The sequence below is a fragment of the Danio aesculapii genome, chromosome 12 (genome assembly GCF_903798145.1).
Source record: "Danio aesculapii chromosome 12, fDanAes4.1, whole genome shotgun sequence".
Lineage (NCBI taxonomy): Eukaryota > Metazoa > Chordata > Actinopteri > Cypriniformes > Danionidae > Danio > Danio aesculapii.
The window spans coordinates 42,684,475-42,711,658 of record NC_079446.1 but is presented as its reverse complement, the minus strand read 5'-3'; the positions used below and the strand labels follow the sequence as shown (position 1 = coordinate 42,711,658).

Genomic DNA, 27,184 nt, shown 5'->3' with positions numbered 1-27,184 from the left:
TTAGTATGCAAAGTTAAGCTGAAGTACAGAGCTTAGCCTAAATGAGAAAACCCCATTTTAAAAATGAATTTTTGTATCCATTTTTGGTGCACTTTAACGAAACAGTTTTAATAAACAATTATCAATTAAAATAAGAGTTTGCTCACTGAACATCTTTATAGAAAAATTATAGTTTTATTTATTATTTATTAATAATACTTTTAAACATTAATTTTAAAAAATACAACACATTGCATAAAATACAATAGTGTAAATGTTTTTTTTGTTAGTCTTATGTTAGTCCAACAATTTCCAGTAACCATGATTGTTGTAAAAGCATGTGGAAAACAAGAAAAACATCCTTTTGGACAGATGGAAAAAAGGAAGTAAAAAAGAAAAACAAAAGAAAAACAAAGAATATCGGTTCTCGATTAAATCTCGATTCATTGAACATTTTAACTCCATTACGATTGAAAAAACGATTATTTAATTTATTTTTTTGCCCTCTTAGTTCACAAGGGTGTCAAAATTAATTGTTTCTTTGGTGCACCGATATGCAGACGCAGACAATTCGATATCAGTTCAGTAATAATCATAGCCGGTTATTATGTGCTGATGTCATTTATCACATATGCGCTATGCAAGTAGCTTACTTTGGCAAGGGAGGCGAGGTAGTATTTAAAACGCTTCAACTACTTAAAAAACACAAAAACTGCACAATTTTACTGCGTGTGTGTTTGCTGGACAGTCTTTCACTGACAATTACAGCAGAAAGCCTTATTCACTGCGATTGAGAGAATGAAAGTAAACTCTATTTCTCTCTCTCACTGTGGCCCATTTGACCGGCTGCGTGACTTTTCCTCTCCTCTCGGCTGTTACAGCGATACTTCTGGATACAGACATGAGCGTGCAAGTTTTCTCCACCACGTCTATCATGGATCATGATTGCCGCTGCAGTGTTACCAGATGTAGCTGACTGATTCCAGCCCAAAAACGATCCAAGACCCGCCGTAATGCCTATCCAAAAACCGCCCAATCTGGCAACACTGCATAGCTGCAGTTTATCAGTGTCACTCATAGGCGCCTGTGGAGTAAAATATAAAAATGTGTATGGAAAGCATCGTCAATGCACTGTGATGCGCCGAGATATCGAATTGAACCGAATGGGCATGATAATTGTAACCGAACCGTGAGACCAGTGTAGGTTCACACCGCTATAGTTCACTGACAAGTTTTGTACAGTATATTATGCTATAGATTTGAAGGGTGCATTACTGTATTTAAAAAATGTTTGAAGAAAACACACTATCTACTATCTATGATAATTTATAGAACATCAATGTTGAACAACAGAAATTAAAACATACATTGCCTGAAACCAACAGTCACAATACTTTTCAATGTTTTGATATTAAAAGTATAAAATAAGCTGTTTCTCTTCAAATAAAATAACCCTTGTTTATCTTGTAAATAATATTTTAAATCGTGCATTTCTGTTAGAGTAATTGAAAAAATCGAACCGGAAAAAATTTGATCACTTACAGGTTTTGAACGTCGATTTCGATTAATCGCCCAGCCTTATGACAGGGGTCCATTTCTTTAGGAAAATTGTTTTTTTAAAAGTCACAACTCGCATGTTATTTGTTCCGGTTGAAAAATATCACTTTTAAATACAAACAAAATTTAGCAAAAAAGTTGAATTAAAGATCCTGTCAAGAGCTTTGGTGCATTTTTATCCGATGTTTGACGTAATCTCAACCCAAACAGGAAGATAGGGCAGGACATAGCTTAGCTCCTCCGCCTCCTTAAAAAACTGCCAAAAGCATTTTGTTTTAACACCGCTCTGCCAGTGAGAGCGATTGAGCTCAAGCACCTCAAATGAAAAGCAAATGAGAAGCTTCTACAAGGGGGCGGGGCATGTCAGATACTAGAGAGCATTTGATTGGTTATGATGTGATAATCAAAAGTATGAGGGTATGTGAATTAATCCATTTAGGCGGAAGTGAAAACCTACAAGCTTTACATGTTTATATCAATTTTATATCAGTGAATTGTCACTGTTTTATAGCACGCTAGCTTAAAGATATCTTAAAACTAACAATAATGATACTAACATATAAAAAATACGTTATTTTAACTATTTTTTTGTTTCATTTGATTTTTGCTTTTCTTTTATATATTTTCTCAGAGACCTGTAGGTAGTGCGGTCACCTCACAGCAAGAAGGTCGTTGGTTCGAGCCTCGGCTGGGTTAGTTTGCATGTTCGCGTGGGTTTCCTCCGGGTGCTCCGGTTTCCCCCACAAGTCCAAAGACATGCGTAATAGGTGAATTGGGTAGGCTAAATTGTCTGTAGTGTACGAATGTGAATGAGTGTGTATGGATGTTTCCCAGAGATAGGTTGCAGCTGGAAGGGCATCCGCTGCGTAAAACATATGCTGGATAAGTTAGCAGTTCATTCCGCTGTGGCGACCCCAGATTAATAAAGAGACTAAGCCGAAAAGAAAATGAATGAATGAATGAATAATATTTTCCCCTAAAGTATTAATTTGTGTACTAATTGTTGCACCTGATCTAAAGTTATCTTGTTTAGATTAGCTCCAGATATAACTAATCTAATGTATGTGCACAGGTTTAATATTGCATACTATAGAAAACATTAATTAAAATTTGAGAGATCTGTGAGGGGTGTACTGACTTACGCTAATCACTGTATATACAACATAACAGCTCTGATAAATCGGCTTCTGCATGTACCTCTTCTCCACAATCTCCAGTGTGAGGTGAAGCAGTTCTCGTTTGCTCTTTTCTCGCTTCTTGATCATCTCCAGGATGGTGACGGCTCTACTCAAGTCCCTTCTTAATTTGAGCATCTTCTCATAGGACGCCTCGTCATTCTTCCGGTTCTAGGAAGCAAACAACGATACCAACAACATTAAAATGAAAGTTAATAGTAACACTACAGTTTAGTGGGTAGAAAAGACCACAGAGAAGGAAAACTAAATAACCAATTGTTTAACACAAGCTTCAACAATTCTTTGAGAAAGACTTCAAAATGTTAAAGGGTTAAAATAAATTATTTTTTTTTAAACATTTTATATCTCTATAAAAACACTGTGCATTTCTGAGTGAGCCTTGCACAGGTGAGTGGGCCTGACAAACCACCTGTTGAAATACCCTTTATATGCACCAGACATTTTCCTTAAAATCTGAATGAAACAGAAGTTGCGACCCTTTATTTATATTTTGATAGATATTAAAAAGGATAGTTAATTTTTAACTCTGTCTTTAGTTATTCTCCAATATGTCTTCTTAGCTAGGTTCACTTAACAGAAACCATCTGTAGAAACACCCTTTATAAGCACCAGACATTTTACTTAAAATCCGCATGAAACAGAAGTTGCAACCCTTTATTTATATTTTGATATATATTAAAAAGGATAGTTCATTTATAACTCCATCTTTAGTTCTTCTCCAATATGTCTTCTTAGCTAGGTTCACTTAACAGACGCTGTAACTACAAGATGATGTGGACTTCAGGTAGGAAAAAAGGGGTATTAAAGTGTCGATTACAGCTGCTTTTAGGGCAGGATGATCGACTAAAGAGACCGCTGTATTGAGTTGCTTTCATCTATTCAGCTTGTTAGCGGAATAGCATTAAAGGATTAAGAGCACAACATCGATACTGCTACAGCATCGCTCACCTTTCTCGTCTGCATCTTCTCCGTCCTGCGCCTGAAGGCCACGTAGGGATCATTTGTGCTGGATCCATCCCGCTTTTCCTGCCTAATATTTGGGATGAGGGATCCGTATTTTGACAGTTTCCTCTTCCTGCTCCAGTACTCAAACACCTCACGTATCAGCTCGTCATCCTCCTTCAGTAAAAGCTTTGCTTCCTGAAGAGTCACCAGCTGTGGTACAGAAAGAAATGATAAATGAATGGATAACATATTAATAAAAAATAAGTCAAATGTAAAGAATTCTCTTCCCAACACTGATTCTGATACCTGAGCTCAGGGTATCGGCCGATACAGAGTACTAAACCGATACCTGAGTGTGAATTATTTTATGGTGCAATTCAGACTTGGGCATTGTTAAAACATGAACAAACATATACAATAAATTGAGTATTTACCGAGTACTAGGGCTGTGCGATTTGGGGAAAATATCTAATTGCGAATTTAACACATATTGTGATTTGATTAACAACTTAATTTTATAGTCAAGCTTCAGCTCAATAATCTAAGCAGTGGCAACAATTCTACGACAGCTCTTACAAATGACCTGTTTTTGAAAAAAAAAAAAATATTACCATATTACAAATGCTTTTTTTTTTAATATTAATTCATCTATTAATGATTCTGAAGCAGCAGACCGTAATCCACCAGCGCTTTCCTGTTTGTACTCCTCTTTTTTTTTTTTTATTGTGGGCGTAGTTTAGTTGTGCAATTCTGATTGGGCAGAACAAATGTGTGCTCAATCAATTGGCTAGTAAGACTGTCACACACAGACAGCAGTCACGCATTTGCTCTGGATGTGGGAAAGTAATTATTGTAGCCCCTTGTGATTAACTAATCACAACGGTTAAAATTTCGATTGCAATTTTCGATTAATCACACAGCTTTACTGAGTACAGTGAGTACTTTTATTATCTGATATTTTTATTTTCAGACATATAACAGTAATATCATTTACTGTACTTGAAATGGGCTAATTGTACTTAAGAATAAAGGCTGATTTATACTTCTGCGTCAAGCGCACGCATATGGACCGGCGCAGCCTTCATGCGGTCGCATAGTCCTTGCTGTGGCTGATGCCGACGCTGATGTGCTCCTCTCAATTAATGTAACTACACGTTGCAACGACGCGTATCGCAAGCTCTGTGATTAGTTTGCTTGGTACTGGTGACGAGCATGGGCGGTGCTGAGAGCAAAGAAACTCGGCACAGAGGAGCATAAAAACCTACTGCCAGTTAGCGTTTCAGAAGTGTTATTGCAAAGCAACACAAACAAGAAGTATAAATGCACAGCTACACACAAGGCAGGCGCCGCGGATGACTCGACGCAGAAGCATAAACCAGCCTGTAGCCGCAAATCAAACACCCTGAACCAATTAAATAAAAAATAAATCTGTTTCAGTAGAACTGTTTACAAATTATTTACAAATAAGAAATAAAAATTAATATGAATACAGGGTTCATACACATTTTTACTACTAAAATTCCATGACTTTTCCAAGAGTAAATTTTCATGACCTAATGTTTCATGCAATGTCTACATATGCGTGGTAAAAGAAAAACAATGCATGTTCAAATTTATTACAACATATCATAAAACACGCAGCAATCTATTTAGTTTCAATTTATCATTTATATCTATGTTAAATTGATTTAGATGATGCTTACAACCACACTAATAATGTGAGTATATGTTTGGCCAAGGATAGAGAATAGAAGAATAGATACAGAATAGAAGTCAAGACAACTAACCTATATTCAAGTATACAGAGATTTGTTTTCCATGACTTCCAAACTTTGTGGGTTTTTCTGTTTTTCCTAAACTTTTCCAGGTCTGAAAATACCATGTCAAAATTCCATGACTTTTTCAGGTTTTTCATAACCGTATGAACCCTGAATAACCTATTAAAATTTATTTTAATATTAACCTATTCATATATTTTATTAAAATTAAAATTTAGAAACATTTTGGAAATAAAAATTCAAGAGCACACTTCGCTGCTCTAAGAGTGGTTGTTGTGGCAGAGGAACTGATTCCAGGTTTGCAGTGTTAAGCAAAGCTAGTGGGCAGATGTCCCATTCAAAAAGATGGTATCGGATTGGTTTATGGTTTGAAATACTCGCCAATACCAATGCTTGAATTTTTGCAGTATCAGTGAATATTTCCAATAATAGTATCGGACCAACTTTAAGAATTATTAAAAGCAAAAAACATATTTTAATCAAAACACTTCATCATTCCTATTATTTTTTTTAATCAGTCAGTCTCCAATTTTAACTTGAAAGAATAGTTCACATAAAACAGAAATATTTACCTATCATTTAGTCAAATCTTTGAGTTAATTTGTTTTCTGCTGAACACAAAAGATGATATCCTGTAAATGGGGAGCCACTGACATCCATAGCAAGTAAAATAAATACTTACAAATTTGCATTATTCTTTAATATACTTACACTTTTGTTCAACAGAATAACCTAAAAAGGTCTATAACAAGTGAAGTAAATGGTGAGTGAACTTTTATTTTTGGGTGAACTATCCCTTTAATAAATGTCAGGTTTGCTGGATTCAGACAGAAAGGTTTAGCAGACTCACTTTAACTTTCAATTTAAAGTTTCTAGCATTACTGACTGAAATCCCTAAGGTTTTTTTTTCTCTGCAGTTCACATTGTAAGTGGTGAATCTTTTTAATAACCTGCTGTCCGCTGCCTTTCTCCAATCTGTCAATCATCTCCTCGAATTGCAGAGCCTCCACCTCCAGCTTCTTCTTCAGCTTATTCACAAAAACCTCATCCTCCAAGTCTAGATCGTAGTCCGGCTGCTCCGTATCCAGACTGAAAGCTGCAGAGAGAGAGGCAGACACTGAAGGTTAAACACTCAAACAAAGCTTCGAACTCTTTTCAGACAGACTCTGGCATCTAAATGTTTGCAGTCAGTTCTGGGGTCTGACAGTTTAGCAATTTTTCTTTTTTAAAGTGCTATTTTGTTTTAGCCGAAACTGAATGTGCGCTCAAGTGCATTTTGCAGATATAAGTTCTAAACACCAGTTGAAATAGCCAGTTTCAATCTAATTGGCTGCTTTTAGGGTGTGTAATATTGAAAATGATAACAATAAAAGACCAGTAGAAAGTGCACGGATTCACTGAACACTTCTACAATTTAGATTCAATTAGACCAAAATCACTCTTAAACAGCAGTGCTTATTCGCAAATTTTCAGGAAAACTGCACTGTGAAATACACTCACCAGCCACTTTATTAGGTACACCTGTCCAACTGCTTGATAGCACAAATTCTAAGCAGGAAAATCACATGGCAGCAACTCAAGGCATTAAGGCATGCAGACATTGTCAAGACGATCTGCTGCAGTTCAAACCGAGATCAGAATGGGGAAGAAAGGGGATTTAAGTGACTTTGAACGTGGCATGGTTGTTGGTAACAGACGGGCTGGTCTGAGTATTTCAGAAACTGCTGATCTATTGGGATTTTCACACAAAACTATATCTAGGGTTTACAGAGAATGGTCTGAAAAAGAGAAAATATCCAGTGAGTGGCAGTTCTGTGGGCGCAAATGCCTTGTTGATGCCAGAGGTCAGAGGAGAATGGCCAGACTGATTCCAGCGGATAGAAAGACAACAGTAACTCAAATAACCACTCGTTACAACCGAGGTATGCAGAAAAGCATCTCTGAGTCAGTGCAGACCACAGACACCTGCATCGTGAAATGCAGAGTTTTTTTGTCTTCCGTTCAGCATGCGGTATGGACTTCTATTAAAACAACACTCTTCCAGCAGGTCATAGTTGCATCCAATATCTCGTTTGTCACGGGGGGCGTGCATGAAATGTTCCCGAATGAAAGTGCTAAACTGCAGTTAAAGTCGACAAATTATAAATGAAACACCTGAAATTACATGAAACTCCGGAGGAAATGCGGATAGCGCGGTGATGCAATGACGTTAATCGAATTATGTGCTATAACATGTAAAACGCGATCATGAAAGGAACATTCAAAAAGCAACTCATGTAAACGCCTTAGTCTTATTATTCTCTTAATTAGATTAAAGCAAATAATTCGATTACTGATGTCCAAACGTAGTCACTGAGGCCCCGTTTACACTACTACATTTTAGTTTTAAAATGCATAAGTTTTGCTACGGTTACACCATCCATCCACTTTATGCCGGAGTTTTGAAAATGCTAGAGAGGCCGTTTTCATTCTAAAACGCTGCTGCTCCGTGTCTGTGTGGATGGGGGGAAAACGAAGACATCTGAAACGGAGGCGGTATGGAAACGGATATGGAAAACAAACTCCCGAGGACCCATCGGGTAAATCTTCAAAGGGAACAGGCTACTTTATAACCTCAATCCAATCCCCCTGGCTATGCTGTTTCACAACCTTAACAATAAAACGAAAACATGATATAAAGAACTGTCAATTTTCATTTTGATATTAGCAACTTAATGGCCGTTATCATCAAAAATGTTGAGGCGTCGTGTAGCTGCATAATGACCGTTATTTTCATGCATATTTATAACAAAACGGAGCCTATAACATAACTGCCTCCTTTCATTTTCATTGAAAATGCGAAACATACCCTCTCCTTCATTAAATATCGTTTTAATAATCAATAAGGGCCATTATAAAAGTATAATGTACAATAAGTTTATACAACACAGGAAATAAAGACAAGCAATCAGTCAGATGTGCAGAATCAGAGTCCAGGGTTACATTAATTAATATATTAACCTAACTTATCTTTGCGCTCAGTCAGAACACGTTACCTGAGAACAAGTAATAGAGTCGGGGAATATGTTGTTAGATATAGACAACAAGATGAGGTAAATATCACGTTTAACATATATAGATTGGATCCAGCAGTAGATCCTTGATGAACAGTCCGACGCGCACAGCTCTCCTATGGGTATGTGCTCAAAGCAAGCTGCAGTGCATGCCGGAGTGCGTGTGGTCACGTGATGTGATTTTACCGTTTTAATGTAGACGGAGAGTGTTCAGAAATGCTGGGTGAAACGCTAGTGTGGACGCGGATCGTTTTCATTCTAAAACGCCATTTTAAAACTAAAACGTATTAGTGTAAATGGGGCCTGAGTTCACTGTACTCAAATGGCCTCCACAGTCACCAGATCGAAATCCAATAGAGCACCTTTGGGATGTGGTGGAACGGGAGATTCGCATCATGGATGTGCAGCCGACAAATCTGCAGCAACTGTGTGATGCTATCATGTCAATTTGGACCAAACTCTAAGGAATATTTCCAGTACCTTGTTGAATCTATGCCATGAAGGATTAAGGCAGTTCTTAAGGCAAAAGGGGATACAACCCGGTACTAGTAAAGTGTACCTAATAAAGTGCCCGGTGAATGTAGTATTATCTTATAAAAATGAAACAGTGATTTTTTGTTTTTGTTTTGTCATGATAAATTTAATTATTTATACACAGACATACTTTTTTTTTAAATTAATAACATAAGGGTTAACTACATTCTAATAAGCTTCACCATACAGTAACTGCCTTGTTTTAGTTTATTGTGAAGAGAAACATGCTTCATAGTATTAACTCACCCATTGTTAAAACAATAACTGAGCCACTACACCCCTAGCCACTACACTATTTCTAAGGATTATGATGACGTTTCAATCAAGACAAATTCCACGTATTCCTGTAGCGAGTTCAAAAATATCACATGATGTGCTTAATTAATAGCAGCAGCCAATGAGAATTCACATTGTTTAATATTTAAATGAGCAGGATTTAAAAACAACAGCTCTTTTGCTCACCAACTCATATTACAACATTAAGCCTAAGAAGTTTATAAAAGTATGATGTATATAATAACATTTACTGCTACTAGACTGAAAAAAGTAGAACAGCTTTCATTTTCTAACAATTTCAATGTAATCTTGTTCTAAATAACCTTTCACAGACTCTGTTTTTTATCTAAATGGGCTACTACTTTGTTTATTATTATAGCATAATCAATTTCTGATTTACCATCTCCTAAATCTAACATAAATCTTAGTTGTTGTCCAAAACAATCTCCAGTTTTGACTACAAAATATCTACAAAAGTTAAAAAACAAAAAGATCTGTTACTCATTTAAAGGAGTGTTGTTAAAACACACATTAAGTCAGTCCTGTGTTTTGCACCCTCACATATCCCTAGAGCATCTCTTAAACACACTTCACCATTTTTACTGTGTTTCAAACAGTTCCCCATGCCTCGTCCTCAGTTCCCCTTTATCCCCTCCCTCATCCTCTCATCTGGTGTGTGTGAGCGTATGTTCAGTCGTTCTTTGACAGCAGGACACCTCCTGCTCCCATTACACACACCCCAGGGGCCGCCAGACTCACTTAAATTCAACTAGACACTCTCTAACCTACAACACACGAGTCAAGATCGAGGAATCAGTCAGCAGCCATGAAAATTCAAGTCGTGCCAGTTAAATATTAGCTACCCCACACAGACACTGAACCTATGCATATTGCAGTACTACGTCAGACTAAATGACACACATTAAGCTTTTCTTTACATTTTACTAGGAAGATTTACTGTGAAGTAAAATTGTACAATTCAATACAATGAAGAAAAAAGTAGTAAGAAACACATTGAAACTGACTGCAGTAAGAGATAGAACTTCTCAGACTACTGCCAGACAGTTCTCTGTAATCACATCATATTACTTTTTTCTGCGTTTTACTTTTTGTTCTGAGGAACCGACAATTAATACACCATTAGTCACATTAAAGCAAAAACCATTATAATCAATAGAGGTGTGAACCTACACTGGTCTCACGGTTCGGTTACGATTATCATGCCATCGATTTGGTTCAATTCGATATCTCGATGAGTCACGGTTCATTAGGCTTGGGCGGACTAAATTTTATTGAGTCCAGACAGCCTATAACAAGCTGTCTGTATAAACACACACACACACACACACAGCACCACGCTCTCTCTCATTCACACACATATAGACAACACCAATCCAGCGACGCACAGCATCACACTCTCTCTCTTATTCACACACAGACAGACAGACAGACAGACAGACAGACAGACAGACAGACAGACAGACAGACAGACAGACAGACAGACAGAAAGATAGACAGACAGTATGAGGCACCAGAGTGGACAAATGTCAAGCGAACGCAGAGACTGAATGCACGCGAGAGAGGCAACGTACACGCGAGAGAGACCGAGTGGTAGGGAGTAGGGTTGGGTATCGTTTGGGATTTTTCCAATACCGGTGCTAAATCGATACTTTTAAAACGGTACCGGTGCCAAAACGGTGCCTGAACCGATACTTTTGAGCCACAAAAGTATGGTGGATAACTCTAGGAAAATGTTTTACTTGACAAAATCTTTTAAAAAATTATTTTAATAGAACAATTTTATTAAAGTTTAAAGTAAACATCAATCCATATTTTATATATTTGAATTACATGAATATATTTCCTTTGATCATTTGTTGGTTTGCATAAATTTAAGATTTGCATAATGAAATTACATTAGCTTACTAATAACCTGTGAAAAGGCTGTCATCAGATACTGAACTCCTTTTTTTCTAGGGTTGGGGCTTGTGACTGTGTTTACATGGGTATCAGTAATCTAATGATTTGCCTTAATCTGAATGAGACAATAATATGATCAAGGTGTTTACATGAATTGCCTTTTTTGCCCTCTCATTTATTTAAAATAATGTTTCTGAACATTTTCAGGGTTTCCTAAAAAAATTATTATTCTGGAGTCATAATAAGTTGTATATCTTATTGTTTTTTTCTTGTATGAAAGCAGTTTTTAATTAAAAAAAAAGGTCAGTATTATTAAGAAATATTTACTGTATATTTTTTTATATACACAACAAATAATTTACAAAATAACTTGACTAATTATTTCAACTCTCGTAGTTAACTGATTAGGTCTTTAAATTACACTTTAATCTGAATGAAAGACTTTAAAATACTTAAAGGGACTTTGTCTGAATACAACTGTCTTGCAAAATAACTAGTAAAATGTTATGCAATGACTGTCACTATAGGGTAGATAAAAAAGCAGATATTAGAAATGAGTTAGTTAAACTATTATGTTTAAAAATGTGTTGTAAATAAACCATGTGTTGAAAACGAATCAAAAATGAATGAAAGCAAAACTGAACGAGTTGAATATGACTTACATGAGCGTGACTGAAAACTACATTTGATCAATGTGTTACATCTGTTTTTGGTACTTGCCGACTGTTTGTAAATTCAATACTGCATTTCCTAACGTAAAACCATGTACACTAGAAATCTGATTAATAATGGTGTCTCTGCATAGCCGAGCACTTAGTATATTAAAAGCGTTAAAATCGCTATTACCTGTGTCATTTGGGCGTCAACCTCTGACGAATGCAGGGAACTAGGCTAATGCGCGCAGCACCGTAATGACAGAGAGAGCGAGTGCCTGAGAGAGCGAGTGCTCGTGACACCTAGATATGACACCTCAGTCATATCTCCGCAGTTTGCCATCGATGGCTGATCTTGCTTCTCCGTGGAGTTGACACAAAAAATACGATTCCAAATTTAGGGGGACACGGGAACTGGTGGAAGAGTGCTCTTTTAATGGAATTTGATACCGCGCGTTAAATGGAAAGAAAAAACCTTCGCATTTCACGACGCAGGTGTCTGTGGTCCTTTCAAGGTTGTCAAAAATCACTGTTTACATGGTAGTCTAGCCTCTAAATTAGAGTATTGTCTAAATCATATTAAAATCGGAGCATTAGTGTCCATGTACGTACTCATTGAAAGTGCCAAATGATGTCAGAGACAGTGCATTCCTCTGCCTTTGAGCCCGCAAATGTGTCATTAAGCTTGACGTGTTTCCCCCTTACACGCAACTTTTGTAAATCATCTGCTTCACGTTGTTGTCACGTTGCAAATTTGATGAACATGCGTGTTGATCTAAAGAGTCGCTCTCGCTCACTGAATGTGCTGCACTGCGTGCGTTCGTTCCCTATAAGCAACAAGAACAAACGCCTGACATCACCTGTCCATTTTCCTCAAAGTTGTTTAGAATTAAATGTTTAGAGATGGTGTGACAACGCGTACCTATGTGTGCCTTTGATGCACCCCTTTCCTACTTCCTTGTCGCAGCACCAGAAATTAGGCACCGAAATTCATATGCTGATTTGATCCGGTACATACCGGTTACAAAGGTACCGGTGCTATAATGGCACCGGGTTTCGGTACCCAACCCTATGAGGGAGAGAGACCGAATGCACGCGAGAGAGACCGAGAGTTGACTCGCGAGAGAGGCCGAGTGCTGACATGCGAGAGAGGCCGAGTACACGCAAGAGAGGCCCAGTGCTGGCGCGCGAGAGAGACAGAGTTCTATATAAAACATCTTAACTCATATTTAACTCAATACTGTAATTCATTCTGTCTAGTGTTAGTTAACCGTGCTGCTGTTCTATTGGAAATTTCATTGCAAAATGTTCGCCGCGTGATGCTAGCGGCATCTAGTGGCTGTTTCCCAAACAGCAACAGCGTGTCGGTTCTTGGTGATTCTATGCTCTTTGGTCTTGGGAAAAGCATGCGTACATTTTAAAAATAAACAATTCAGAATCCCACTTCATAAGCACTATGAGGCTTGCAACTTCTCTCAATTCACTTGCTAGTGGCAGATGATGCAAACGGTCCATTCATTGTAATAAATCACCTTTAAAACAAAGGGGTATTTCAGGAGATCTATAACAATCAGTTGAGGTGAAAACACCCAAATGTATAAGATGTGGCAGATGGCACAGCCTGCAAACCCCAACCACTCACAAAAGAAACAAAAAACACCACAACAAAACACCTGCTGTTCAGGAATCAGCGGACAGATGTAGCTAACAATGGTTTCAATCACTTTGTCCCTCTTAGTCAAACACTCCAGTACCTGCACCACCTGAAACACTGCATCAATAAGAAAAGGCTGGCTCATTAGCATTCATTTGCGCTCATTAAAAACTGCAAACTCACGCTGTATGTGAATGAGCTGCTTTGGCATCTTGAAGTCTCCGGGGTAGAGCGAGTCATAGTAGGCGATGTTGCTTTCGGCCTCTGGGACAGGAATCACCATATTATCCCTCTTCTCTCCGTACACCTGCTGGGCCGAAATCGCCCTCTGGAGATGGTGTTCCTGTGGCAAACCATAAAAAAAGAGACCTATAATTCATTAAACATTCCCATTCACAAAGTCACATGACGGAAAAACATGAGTGTTGATGGACAACAGACTTTCTAGTTGCATTGTGTTTATTGGCGGCAATTTGTTTCCCTTTGGAGTAGGGATGTAACGATTCTCAGTGAGCCAGTTGAAAAATCAACTCATGTGACAATTCAAAATTCGGTTGAAATGTTGAAAGATTTGTGATACATGTTTTACAGGCGCAAACTCACTTTACCTGCACATCAGCGATGAGCACAAGAGGTGGGGCGGCAGACTAAAATGACAGTGGTGAGGTGCGCAAGACAAACAAAACTGTGTGCAAATACTGCAAAAATACATTTACATACACTAATAGAACAACGAATATGATGCAGCACAATGACAAACTACTGAGACAGACGTATGTACGCAAAAAAGCTATTAATAGGCCAAACCACGCGGACCGGAGGATTGGCATCTCTGCTTGCTGTGATGAGTGCTAACGTTATGGAGATCACACGGTGGATCAGTGTTTTCATATTTTGTATGGTTCATTTTTGATTTAGAATTGGTTTTAAATTTGTAATTACGCTGCAGTCAAAGTTTGAGTTTGTTTATATTAAAGAGTTCTTTTGTTGGTATTTTTCTCTTTTTAATTTAAAATTGAAATTTAGTTATTGCAGAAAAGATTTTATTTTAAAAAAAAAAAAAAAAAAGTTCTTGTACACGATTTTGTTTTTAAAAAAAAAAGACTAAATTGCGTATCATGAGATTAGTATTGTGGATCGTATCGTAAGTCAGGTGAATCGTTACATCCCTATATTTGAGGTTTGCAATATAAACAAATAATAATAAAAAGTTCGGATTGGGTTTGTCAGTCATAGAAAAAAATAAAACGTCATTACAACAACCAGTTGGTGGCAAGAGGTCTGTCTTAAGTTATTTATTCATTGAACCATTCATTCAGATTTGTTCTGATTTACAAAAATAAATGATTGTCACAAAAAAAATAAATCAAGACTTAAAATACAGCATTTTATTTAACAATATTGTGCCTAAAATGTTGGAAATATTTTAATGAAATCAATGTGTTGGCAAGCAGGGCTGCACAATATTTCATTTCAGCATCAATTTCACAATGTGTGAATCTGCAATAGTCACATCGCAGTTCAGAACAAAGTTTAACCCAAAAAGATTTTTTTTGAAATGCTTGAAAACCTACATAATCACAGACAAATTAAACCATTTGGGCACTGGAAAAAGAGCTGTGAACCTACACTGGTCTCATGGTTCGGTTACGATTATCATGCCATCGATTTGGTTCAATTCGATATCTCTGTGCATCACAGTGCATTGATGATGCTTTTCATACACAGTTTTATATTTATCATCACAGCACAACAATTCTTGTATTATAATGTATAAATATATTTATATACCATTTGTAATACAATTTTGTCCTTTAATACAAACAGTCAGATATATAAACTGTACCTTTAAACACTCAAGAACATGAGCGTTTGTAGCAAATAAGCAAATATAAATATCCCGCTCACTTTCTGAGCATTGTCTAGAGAGTTCTTTCTTTCTTACACCCCTATGATTGGTCACATGCTCAACAGAAAGGGTTGGAACAGGCTCTAACGCTCTGGCGCTGTTCACCGACGAGTGACACTGATAAACGGCAGCGTCGATCCATAATAGATTTACATTCATTTTCTCAATCGCAGTAAAATAGGGGCTTCTGCTGTAAGTGTCAGTGAAAGATTGTCCAGCAAACACATGCAGTAAAATTGTGCACAGTTTCTGCGTTAAGTAGTTGGAGCATTGCAAATACTCACGCTTGCCTCCCTCGCCATAGTAAGCTACGGCGCTATAGTGCACGAGAAAAATGAGATCAGTACACAACCGGTTATGATTATTACTGAACCGATAAAGAATTGTCCAGAAACAATTAATTTTGACACCCCAACTAGAAATGATCAAATTTTTTAAACAATAAACAAAGAATAATTGCATTTAATTATTTCCATAATTAAGACTAGAGTACTTAACAATGGAAGTGGATCAATGAAGGTTTTCCAAAATGTCTTTAGACATTAATGATTGTTGGGTTAGTTTTAGGTTCACTCCCCTAAAAAAAACATCACAAATCAATGAAAATTTATGAATTCGTCCAAACAGAGTTACAGTGGTCCCTCGCCATAACACGGTTAACCTTTTCGCAGATTTTTAGTGCAATTTGACATGTCTTTTTTAACAGCACATTGTGTTCTGCGTCCTGATTAGCACATTGTGTTAACCATTGTTAATCAATCTTCTCAGTGCCGTGTCTCCTGTACTGTACAGAAGGCATTCAGCTTGCCAAATTGACATTAATCTTTGATCTCTGAAGTGCTGGACTGCATGTTTGCAAGTTTTCTCCCAAAAAAACCCCCATAACGTCGCCAAAACATTCAAAGGCACCCGCAGCAGAGGAAGATGCTAAGCATCGCGAGTTTTGGACATACTAAAGGAAGGTAGAAGTTACGCGAGTGTTTAAACAAAAGAGAAAAATGTAAAAATGTTAATGCCTGTCAAAGAAAATAGTGTAGTAAGGGGTTTTACAGCCTTAAAACATCTATAACAATTGTAAAAAATTAAGCGGACTACTTCGTAGATTTTCCCCATTGTGAGCAATTTTTAAGATTGTAACTTCCACAGATAAGGAGGGACCACCGTATGTGGCATCTTGATAAATTATATTCATATTGCAATATTTATAAAAAAAAAAAAAAAAAAAAAAAAGTATAAAAAATAATAAATAAAATCGCAGAGAAAAAAGAAAAAAAGTAATTTTTTCAATATCATGCAGCCCTACTGGCAAGCTCTCAATTACTATAAAACTGCAGACGACAAATATGACACTCCTTTAAGTGCACGAATGAAAAGAAAATTTCCAACCATTACATTGATTCTATACTGTTCTAACTAAAATTTCAAACAGATTTAAAACACTAATTCTAGTTTCTTGGAGAAAAAAATGTCAGTGTTTGAGAACTGTGGATTAACATTGCCAGATATAATAAACAGAAATATTAGCCCCCCTGTTTATTTTTTCCCCAATTTCTGTTTAACAGAGAGCAGATTTTTTTCAACACATTTCTAATCATAATAGTTCTAATAACACATTTCTAATAACTGATTTCTTTTATCTTTGCCATGATGACAGTAAATAATATTAGACTAGATATTTTTCAAGACACTTCTATACAGCTTAGAATGACATTTAAAAGCTTTACTAGGTTAATCAGGTTAACTAGGCAGGTTAGGGTAATTAGGCAAGTTATTGTATAATGATGGTTTGTTCTGCAGACTATCGAAAAAATATATAGCTTAAAAAGGGCTAATAACTTTGACCTTAAAATGGATTTAAACATTTTTTTTTCTAGCTGAAATAAAACAGACTTTCTCCAGAAGAAAAAATGTTATCAGACATACTGTGAAAATGTTTTTGCTTTGTTAAACATCATTTGGGAAATATTTAAAAAAGAAAACAAATTCAAAGGGGAGCTTATAATATTTATAATATATATATATATATATAAATATAAAATAAAAATAAAAGCCAAACAAGCAAAGGGAAGAGCGCAAAAAATTGGAGCTTCATTACAACAAATGAATGGCATATTTTTTCCCCATTAAAAAATAAAAAAAACTGCTGTAATGATCAGCCTTCAACAAGCAAATTTGATGACTCTCAAACAGCTCAAAAGACCATTACCAAAACCTACACTGCACTAACAATTACACAGTCCCATTGTGCTTTTCTTTACCGCTCTTATAAATTTGTAATATAGATCAGATGACAAAAGTGAACAGACCAAAACTACTTTAATGCAGTGACCTCATGCAAGAAATAAGCTGGCAGCATAAAACATAACATAAACCTACTTAAAAAAAAAAGCAAGCACAAACATATCAGGTGGAGAAATAAAAAAGCATGAAAGAGTAACTAAATTCCAAAGCCTTCACTTCATTCGGCTGACGTCACGCACCCCAGGAGCTCATCTCAAATGATTTCACTTGGCTTAAAGAAATGAAAAAAAAGAACAAAAAAATCATTTCACACAACAGCCTGAAACCATTTCACCAGAGGAGCTCATACAAACTTAGGGATAACCTTGATGATGTAAACGCAATAAGAGGGAAAATGTCTATTTACTTATTCATATTAACATTGTGTTCCTGCCAGCCATCGTTAAAAACTAACTTTCAATAGTTCATTAGACTCAAAACCCTCTCTCTCTCTCTCTCTCTCTCACACACACACACACACACACACACACATCACATCTTAAATGACTCAGCTGCGAGCCCTCACTAAAAGGTCTTACGCAAGGAGGCAATTATCAGCAGACAAAAGCCAGACTTCCTTAGGCACGGTCCTCTGAATAACCTTCAGATTGCAAACACTCCCCCTGCTGAGAGTGACCCCGTCACTAACCTCAGAGAATCATAATTACAAACAGATGAGGGGAGAGAGAACAAAACGGTCACAAAACCACTCTGAAAGACTCCAAAAAACAAACAAACAAGTAAAGTCAGGTTCACACTGTGCAAACACTGACACAATTTGGTCATCTACGACATTTAATTAATACCTCAACTATCAGTGCCAATAGACTGTAGTGGTGAAGTGCGTTGACATTAGGGCTGCACAATATATAGTTTCAGCATCTATAATCGCAATGTGATCATTCGCAATAGTTACATCACAGAATATGCAATGTTGAGTCTAGGGCTGCACGACTAATCGAAAAAAGATCTCGATTCGACCCTACACACGATTCAGGTCAGGAGAGAAGCAAGGCAGTCGCACAAGTCTCCACAGCAACTTGACACCTTCAAATGGTGTTAAAAGTGTCACATACTGTATTTATAAGGTATAATTCACCCAAAAATGTCATTTCTGTCTTCATGTAATGTATTTGCGTTCGCAAAATCCCACGTGAGCTGACCACGTGCTGTTTGTGTACTTACTGAGAGACTGTTCAAGTCCACCATAATGACTATGAGCAATTCCATGCAAATGTCAACTATGTCAGCATAGGCTGTGAATAACAGGTAATAAAGTTGTAAATAACATTCAGTTTGTGGTACAGAGCGATCGTTTGGGAGCCGCGCGGGAATAATGAACTGCACTTGGTAGTGAAAATGAAACGAAAGATTGCGACAAGCGTTTAAGGTTTTCTTTCATAGCGAACAGTGTTATACATGAGAATAAATGTTTAACAGTGTCAGTATAACTACTCTAGCCTATATAATGTTAAACATAATGCAAGAGGGAATCTGATAATGACAAAATGTGATAACATTTTACTAACATTTTACTAGTAGAAAAAAGATAATAATGTTGTCAATGACAGATATAAGCATTTGTCTCAAACATAATAATTCAACTTCAGAATTATGAATATTCTGTATTCTGATGTCATCACTTTACTTTGCATTAATGACCAGGACAAATTTAAAGTCTATTTAAGTCCACCATTCAAAGCCTATTTAAAGTTTAGCATTTTAACAGTAGATACACATAATATTATTATTGTGGTTTTACCATATGTTTGAGAAATAACAATAGCCTACTCATATTAATCTTAATTTTACTTCTATAGAATCGTGAGAAAATCATGATCCTGATTTTAAGCAAGAAAAAAATCGTGATTCATTTTAGCCAGAATCGTGCAGCTCTAGCTTGTATGCACAATACTAAAGTGGAAACATTACATATATTGACAAAGAACTGTACACACCAAAGAACTATTCAAGAACATAGAAACCTGCTTTCAAACTCTTCCTTATCAACTTTAGCCCTGTACTGAAAGCAAAATATTTATCAGCAATTAGGCATTAACTTTTCCATCTTTACAATTAAACTCACAATTTCACTACAGATAAAGACGCACACAACCTCTCTCATTACTGTATTAAAATTCCTTTTAATGTAGACTAAACTTACCAAGCTACTTTCACATCAGAAATACAAATGGTACGCAAACCATATACGAAAACATCCAGTATAGCTTTGAACTAAATCACAAACATCCATGTTCACACCCCTAATACATTCACTACAATTATTAAAAAACAAACAAAAAAACAGAACGAATCCTTAAATCAAATTTGACCCTTAAATGTCCCATGAAAAGTGTTCCTCATAGTTTTCTCCTCAAATCTTGACCAATCACATGCTCTCTAGTATCTGATGTGTCCCGCCCTTCAAGACACTTCTCATTTGATGTGCTTGATCTCAACCACTATCTCAATCCCTGATCTCAAACCCTATTTGGCTTGGTTTTATTAAAAGGAGGAGGGACTACTACATAAAAATATATATTTGAAATTACCATGGCTCACTCTTTCAATAACAGTTCAATAACAAAATTCAATAAAAATATAAAGCAATGTAAAGCACAATATTGGAAAAAAGGACGTTGCAATATTTTATTTTTTGCCTATACAATATTGTGATATTAGCTACATTTCTATCCACCTATTTTTATGCGCATTTTGGATAAACTGGTTAATGGAAACGCCAAGATACACATCAATTTTGAAAATGCGCATAAAAAAACTCATGTATATAGCAGGACAAACTTTTTATTAGATAAGAAAAGATGCACATAAACTGCAATGGAAACACTATTACCGAACAAATTCCAGCATGCGCATTAAAAAGGTCATGTGACTTTGTTATAAGAGATCATGTGATAATAAAAATGTGTGCGAATGGACAAACCAGCGGCTGAGCACATTCGAAAACATCTGAGATGTTGTTTTGGTCATTCTAAAACGCTGTAACAGTTTCAGTATTAGTGTTATGTTATTAAAGACCTCCAGAATCAAGAGCGTCTGTGCTCCACGTCTCACGCCACCGCACGTTCACTGTGTGTCATTTATTTAATGAAGAAAAGATTAACGCAACTTCTATCGCAGCAAATTTTGTTTTTACTGTTGATATTTGGCCCCAAACAATCAGGAAGTGTCTATTTTGTTCTCTTAGACTTGTTGGATGGAAACGCTGCTTTATTTGCACGTCTTTTTTGTGATAATCCAGTTTTGCGCATAAAACTGTTAATTTGCATTTTTGGATGGAAACATAGCTAGAGTGTATTTTCACCATATGAAATGAATGCCTCTATTTGATTTTGCAGGGGAGTGCATTTGCATAAAATATAATAAATCAACCACAAGCATTGATAAATGCAGTGTGTCAAAGAAACACAGTAATTTAGTTTTCTGGGAGTCTGGCAAATAATCAAATATAAAACACCATAGTCTTCATTGTGTGCATAAATATAATCCTGACTCGACGTCGCAGATCCTGTGATGTGACTATTGCATATGCGCACATTGCGATACCAATGCTGAAACAATATTGCGCAGCCTTACTTCACAGCATTACAGTTTTTGACTGAACGCTTGATCAAACAAATGATGAGCACATAGGGCTGGGCCGATAAACGGTATTATATCGAAATGCGACAATTTATGATGCGCTCTGGACTTTTTTACTCCATATTGATCTAAGAGCCAATGGTACAGCAAAAATTTGCAACTATGGGAATCTAAAAGTATGTTGATATTAGAGATGTACCAAATTTTCCAATAGTATCTAAATGCAGCCTTTATGATGCAAGCTGAGATTGCACAATGCACTTAATGGAGTGAGTGACGTTACTGTGACAGGGAGGGTTAGGTGAGCGCAATAAAAAGCATTGGATGCAGCTCAGATTGCACAGCACCAGGACTGTATCCAGACCCCTCTTAAATTTTCAGCCACCGAAAAATTATCTGCAAAAAATGTTATGCCATTTAAGGGACTCTCTAATTTTTGTGGATTCAGTCGTTGTTGGGGTTCTATTTTAAATCTAGAAGTATGGCTGCACGATATTTGAAAAATCTAACATTGCGATATTTTCTATTTTGCGATATATATTGCGATTAGCCATGGGACGATAACCATTTTCAAGGTATACCGCGGTTTGGAAAAGTCAAGGTTTTAAAACCGCCAACATTTTCTGCAATACCATTCCTAAGGTTAGTGTACAATTTTTTTTTAATTTACGTTTTTTTTTTTGTTTTGTTTGGACAACAGTAACTTTAGCAGAAAAGATAGCCAAAGATGCCGTTTTAAAAAAAATCTGTTTTTGAAGCAGAAGACGACAGCAGAAGTCTAGAATTCATTTAGCCTGACATGTTTACTGTTCCTAATTTTTTTTATTGTTTCTTAATAAAAAATACATTGTGCTCAAAAGGGAAAAAAGTTAGTTTTTTACCCAGACATTTAAAAAGAATATATTTTAGAGCAGTAATCACAATACTGTAATACCATTAAATTTTTAACCAAGGTTATCATACTGTCAGAATCTTATACCGACCCATGCCTAATTGCGATACGAATACAATTTCATCAGATAACTTGAATATCTCTTTTTGAAAAGAATTTATAATGTTAGATTGATTGGGGTGATGCTGCAGTAGTAGTGCATCTCTATAAAATCTAATAAGCAATCTATAAACATAATATCAATCTATAAACCCAGACACATTTTTGATGAGGTCTGCTATTTGCAGTGGATTTTTGTATTTGTATGTGTTGTGAGCATTTTCACGCATAATCTATAAATACAATCAAGAAAAAGATACAATTTTAAAAAAGTGCTATCACGTTCTCTGAGTCTAACAGTATTAAAGTACAGTAACTGAATGATTAAAATAATTCAATAATATTAATCGTTGGTAAAGTTACACAAATTACAAATCATTATGCCCGAGTACTTTTAAGGTCATTATACAATCACAGGCATCGAAAACACATGGAAATGATGACTTATAATCCAGACTCATCATTGCATATGCTCACGATATGACCATTGCGAATTATCAAATTGCAATATCGATGCTAAAATTATATATTGTGTAGCCCTATCTGGAAGCATTAACATATTGAAATATATATCATTATCATTCAATATGGAAAGTAATTCAATATGGAAAAAAGAGTCTCAATTTTTTAAATGGGCTAAATTTAAACAAACAAATCAAGTTGAACATTACTAAATTAAATTTGTTTAAATTGAGTCCATAAAATAGTTTGCAACCAGTTATCTTAAAAAATAATTCAGTGTACTAACATTAGAAGTAGACATGAATATACAGTAAACCTTCCGCCAAACTGTATATACTTAGAACATGCAGAAAACATTGTATAATACATCAATTAAATAGATGAAGTGACTTTCCAGCAATAAAAAGAGAGAAAACCTCTTTTAGTATTAATAATAAACATCTGATATGTTCTACATAGACAATGTATAACTTATGAAATATGTACTTTCTACAAATAGAGCTCTTAAAATTATTTTTCATAATCTTTATCATAATCCATCACTATAAAATATAAAACATTAAAAATACTAGAACAAAGCATCCAAATAAAGCCAAGATAGATTGACTGTGCCAAAAAAAAAAAAAAAAAAAAAAAACGTAAATACAAACATTTGACTGAGCCACAGAATGTTTTCTAGCGGTTTAAAATAAACTTGGAACCCTTAGAAAACCCAGCAAATCAGTAAACACACTAATAAAAATCTCAATTTTAATAGAGAGATCTTTGGTCACTGAGAGTTTCCATGCTGTAAGGAAAAAGTCTTACACCCCCAAAATTCAGAGCAACTAAAATGGTTGTTTGGGCACCTGAACAAGATCCAAACAAGGCTAATATTGAAAACAAAAGCCAGGAGACTTGCACAATATATTCTAACAGAGTTTGTGTCAGCACTTCAAAAAGCATCTTTGGGAAATTGTAAAACTTATGACCCGCGACATAACAGCTAGAGAGCTTAATAGACAGTAAACTGGTTTAATTAGAAATTTACGGATGAAAAAAAACATTTAAGTGCTGGAAGAAAATATAGAGCTTTAACAAGTGATCCAAATCTTATCCGTTTCTAAATTTCAATTACAACTATTAAACAAATTTAGCAAGAAAGCTTAACCCCTTAAGACTCATCTTACAACCATGCAAACATCCATCCATTTAAAACTAAAACAACACACTAAATCAGAACCAAATACAAGGATTCCGACTGGTTTTCAGGAATGAAGCTCCCCTTCAAACAGAGCCAGAGGTCAGCAACACAATAAGTTTTGAGGTTATAGAGTCAATTAGGGATGCACAATATATTGTTTTAGCATTGATATCGCAATGTGTGTGGCTTCAAGTCACATCGCAAGACGTGCAATGTTGAGTTGGGATCATAGCTTATCAGAACAACAGTTAAGAAAACATGAGATCGTTTTATTGAATAACAGAACGAAAAGTTATCATTTATAATGCGTTTTAAAGCCAAGAGAGTTTAAAGCATTCAGGCACAATAAAGTACATTTGTTACTTAAATGAAGAATAATTTAACTATTTTACTGAATACAATGAAGACAGTGTTATTTTACATTTCATTATTCACTGTACCTGAATACTGTTTGACTCTACAGAAAACCATAAAGCATGTGGGAAATTAGGAACGAACTAGTGGGGTGTAATTTGGTGGAAAAAAAAAACAAAGGTCAAGTTTGGAGTCCAGAAAAGATTGCTGGTAAATAGTAGTGATGGGACCAGTCATAAAAATAAACGAATCTTTAGGGTTGTGCAATTTATCGAACATTCGGTTTCGATTTTGGCTTCTAACGATTATGAAAAACCATTAATCGAGATAAACGATTATTGCATTATATACCGCCCCTTTTCCAGTTGTACACATTTGTCGCTCTGCAAAGCTCAGTTTCACATGAACATTACTAAAAGCGTGTACAGTAATGACTATTGCAGCACAGGATGCGTATCATTCATTGATGTACATTCGAATCATTCATGTTTTTAAAAGCGTGAACGAGACCGCATGCGGTTGTGTGTGAGCACGCTCAGCCTTAGAGACGAGCAGAGCACACACATCTAAAGTCATCTTAATGCGAGCGCTTTAATGGTCAAATAGGTGTCACAACGCTATGTTTAGTGATTATTCATATTAACCCTCATTTGTGTAATAAACAAATGTAATGGAGAATCAAAAAAGACGTGTGAAAGGGAAACCATTCATCAGAACCGCACTGCTCTTAAAGTGACAGCGCGCAATATTCCTGCCGCAGACAGTTTTTATCATTAATCAAACAACAAAAGGACAAAATAACTCACTGCTCTCGACTGAAGGACTTCTGTAGCTATAATTAAAGTTTTTTTCTTACAGTGAAAATGCTTAAAGCACAGTTTGTTTCATATTTTATTCTATTGTATTTATTTCTTTTTCCTTATTTACAGGGAGGAAAATAACTGTATATATACAGTTGAAGTAAGAATTATTTGCCCTCCTGAGTTATTAGAAACCATTTCCCCCAATTTCTATTTAAATGGAAAGAAGATTTTTTTCCAACCCATTACTAAACAGATTTAATAACTCATCTTTAATAACTGATTTCTTTTATCTTTGCTATGATGACAGCACATAATATTTTCTAGGTATTTTTCAAAATTCAAGCATTCAGATTAAAAGTGCAACTCAAAGGCTTAATTAGGGTAATTAGGCAAGTTATTGTTTAACAGTAGTTTCTTCTGCAGACAATCAAAAATATATACTTCTTAAGGGGGCTAATAATATTAACCTTAAAATAGGTTTCAAAATATTTAAACCTGCTTTTATTCTAGCCAAAATAAAACAAATAAGCCTTTCTCCAGAAGAAAAAATATTATAGGAAATACAGTGAAAAAATTCCTTGCTCTGTTAAATAAAATAAAAAAAATTTTACAGGAGGGCTAATAATTTTGACTTCAACTGTAATCGTTTTAATCGCGATTAAAATTATGACCAAAATAATCATGATTATGATTTTTCCCCATAATCGAGCAGCCCTACGAACCGTTCAGTTGTCTTGTCATGGTTGGGTACACTGAACAGTTAAGCTTTTATTTTTTCAATCATTTGACGGAAGCTAACGTTTAAAGGGTTTTGATATCTGATTGTTCAGTCTCTCTGCTTTCACTTCACTTTTGCCACTGACTAGCTTGGTTTGGGACTTGTGGAGCTGCGCATCGTTGGATTTGCTCTTCATTGTTTTGGCTTTCAATAGTGACATTTACATTACACTGAACTTCAACTGTGAAAACTGGACTGAAGCACAATCAACATTGAAAAAGTGCTATAGAAATAAACACATTGAATTGAACTTTCATCCAGTCCAGCGCCTCATACTGGGCACACTAAGCAGTTTGTTACGGTCCAACTATTCTGTCCAATCACAGAAATTAACAAAGTTAAACTTCAGATTTTACAGAGGCTCTTTCATAGTCACTGATGCCAACTCACATGCTTCAGGTTACATCAGTTTAAAGTCTCCAAAAATTACTCTACAGTGGAAATTGACACTTCTTTTAATAAGCACTCATTAACCGGAGTGTTAAATTGAAGAGCTTGAACAAGCAACCACATCTTTTTTTTTTTAAATGTTTGTCGTTCTGGTTTTTCATGATACTTCAGAGTTATTTTGTTAAAGGAATAAAAAGCACATTACATAAATTTATGTGATGGTGTATAATTATAGAAACTGGCTGTTTATTACTATTGTTGTAACACAGCAACAATATAATTACTACGACAGTTTAATTCAAGTAATTGTCTATGGTATGCTTCCAAGCATTATAGTATTTACTAAAAGTATTTTTTCATGTAACATAGCTTATACAGTATCTGCCGCCATGTTGACAGGCAAACACAATGTAGTTCAGTAGAAAACTCGGCCCTCTTCATGATAGAAAATAATCACAAATGTTGGGCATGATTTTTATTTAAATCTCCTTCGAAATACGGTATAAAGGCCCGTGCACACAGAGACGTTTTTGCTCGTGTTTTGCATCAACGTTTAATGCCTCGTGACTAAATACAGGGCGTCAATGTGATTGAGCACACAAATGCGCAAAACGGCAGGTGTAAAAGCGTCATTTTTAAAGAAATGCCTCATGCTCGCGCCGCGTCAAAACCTTCTCCACCAATCAGATTGGCACTTTTGTTCACGTGCACGGAGCTGCTGAAGTTACAGTAAACAGCACTTGGAGGCGCTCAAGCGCAAAACTGTCAATGCGAGTGCACATTGAAGATGCCCAGAGGTGATGTGAACGTGGAGCTGCTTATTGCTCTGGTGAACAATAATCACTTCTTCATTGCAAGAGCTGCTACTTAAACCATCCATAACAAC

The 27,184-nt window shown here is 35.9% G+C and overlaps 1 protein-coding gene across 2 annotated transcripts in view; it reads right to left on the bottom strand.

Annotated features, from left to right (window-relative positions):
- epc1a (enhancer of polycomb homolog 1 (Drosophila) a) overlaps nucleotides 1-27,184 on the bottom strand; it is a 58,124-nt gene that overhangs the window by 18,746 nt on the left and 12,194 nt on the right. For both annotated transcript variants that reach the window (XM_056469231.1, XM_056469230.1), the window contains exons 2-5: nucleotides 13,729-13,888; nucleotides 6,406-6,551; nucleotides 3,681-3,887; nucleotides 2,734-2,882 (exon numbers count right to left, since the gene is read on the bottom strand). In XM_056469231.1, coding sequence (XP_056325206.1) covers nucleotides 2,734-2,882; nucleotides 3,681-3,887; nucleotides 6,406-6,551; nucleotides 13,729-13,828 — 602 coding nt within the window. In that variant the 5' untranslated portion in view covers nucleotides 13,829-13,888. The remainder of the gene's footprint in view (nucleotides 1-2,733; nucleotides 2,883-3,680; nucleotides 3,888-6,405; nucleotides 6,552-13,728; nucleotides 13,889-27,184) is intronic.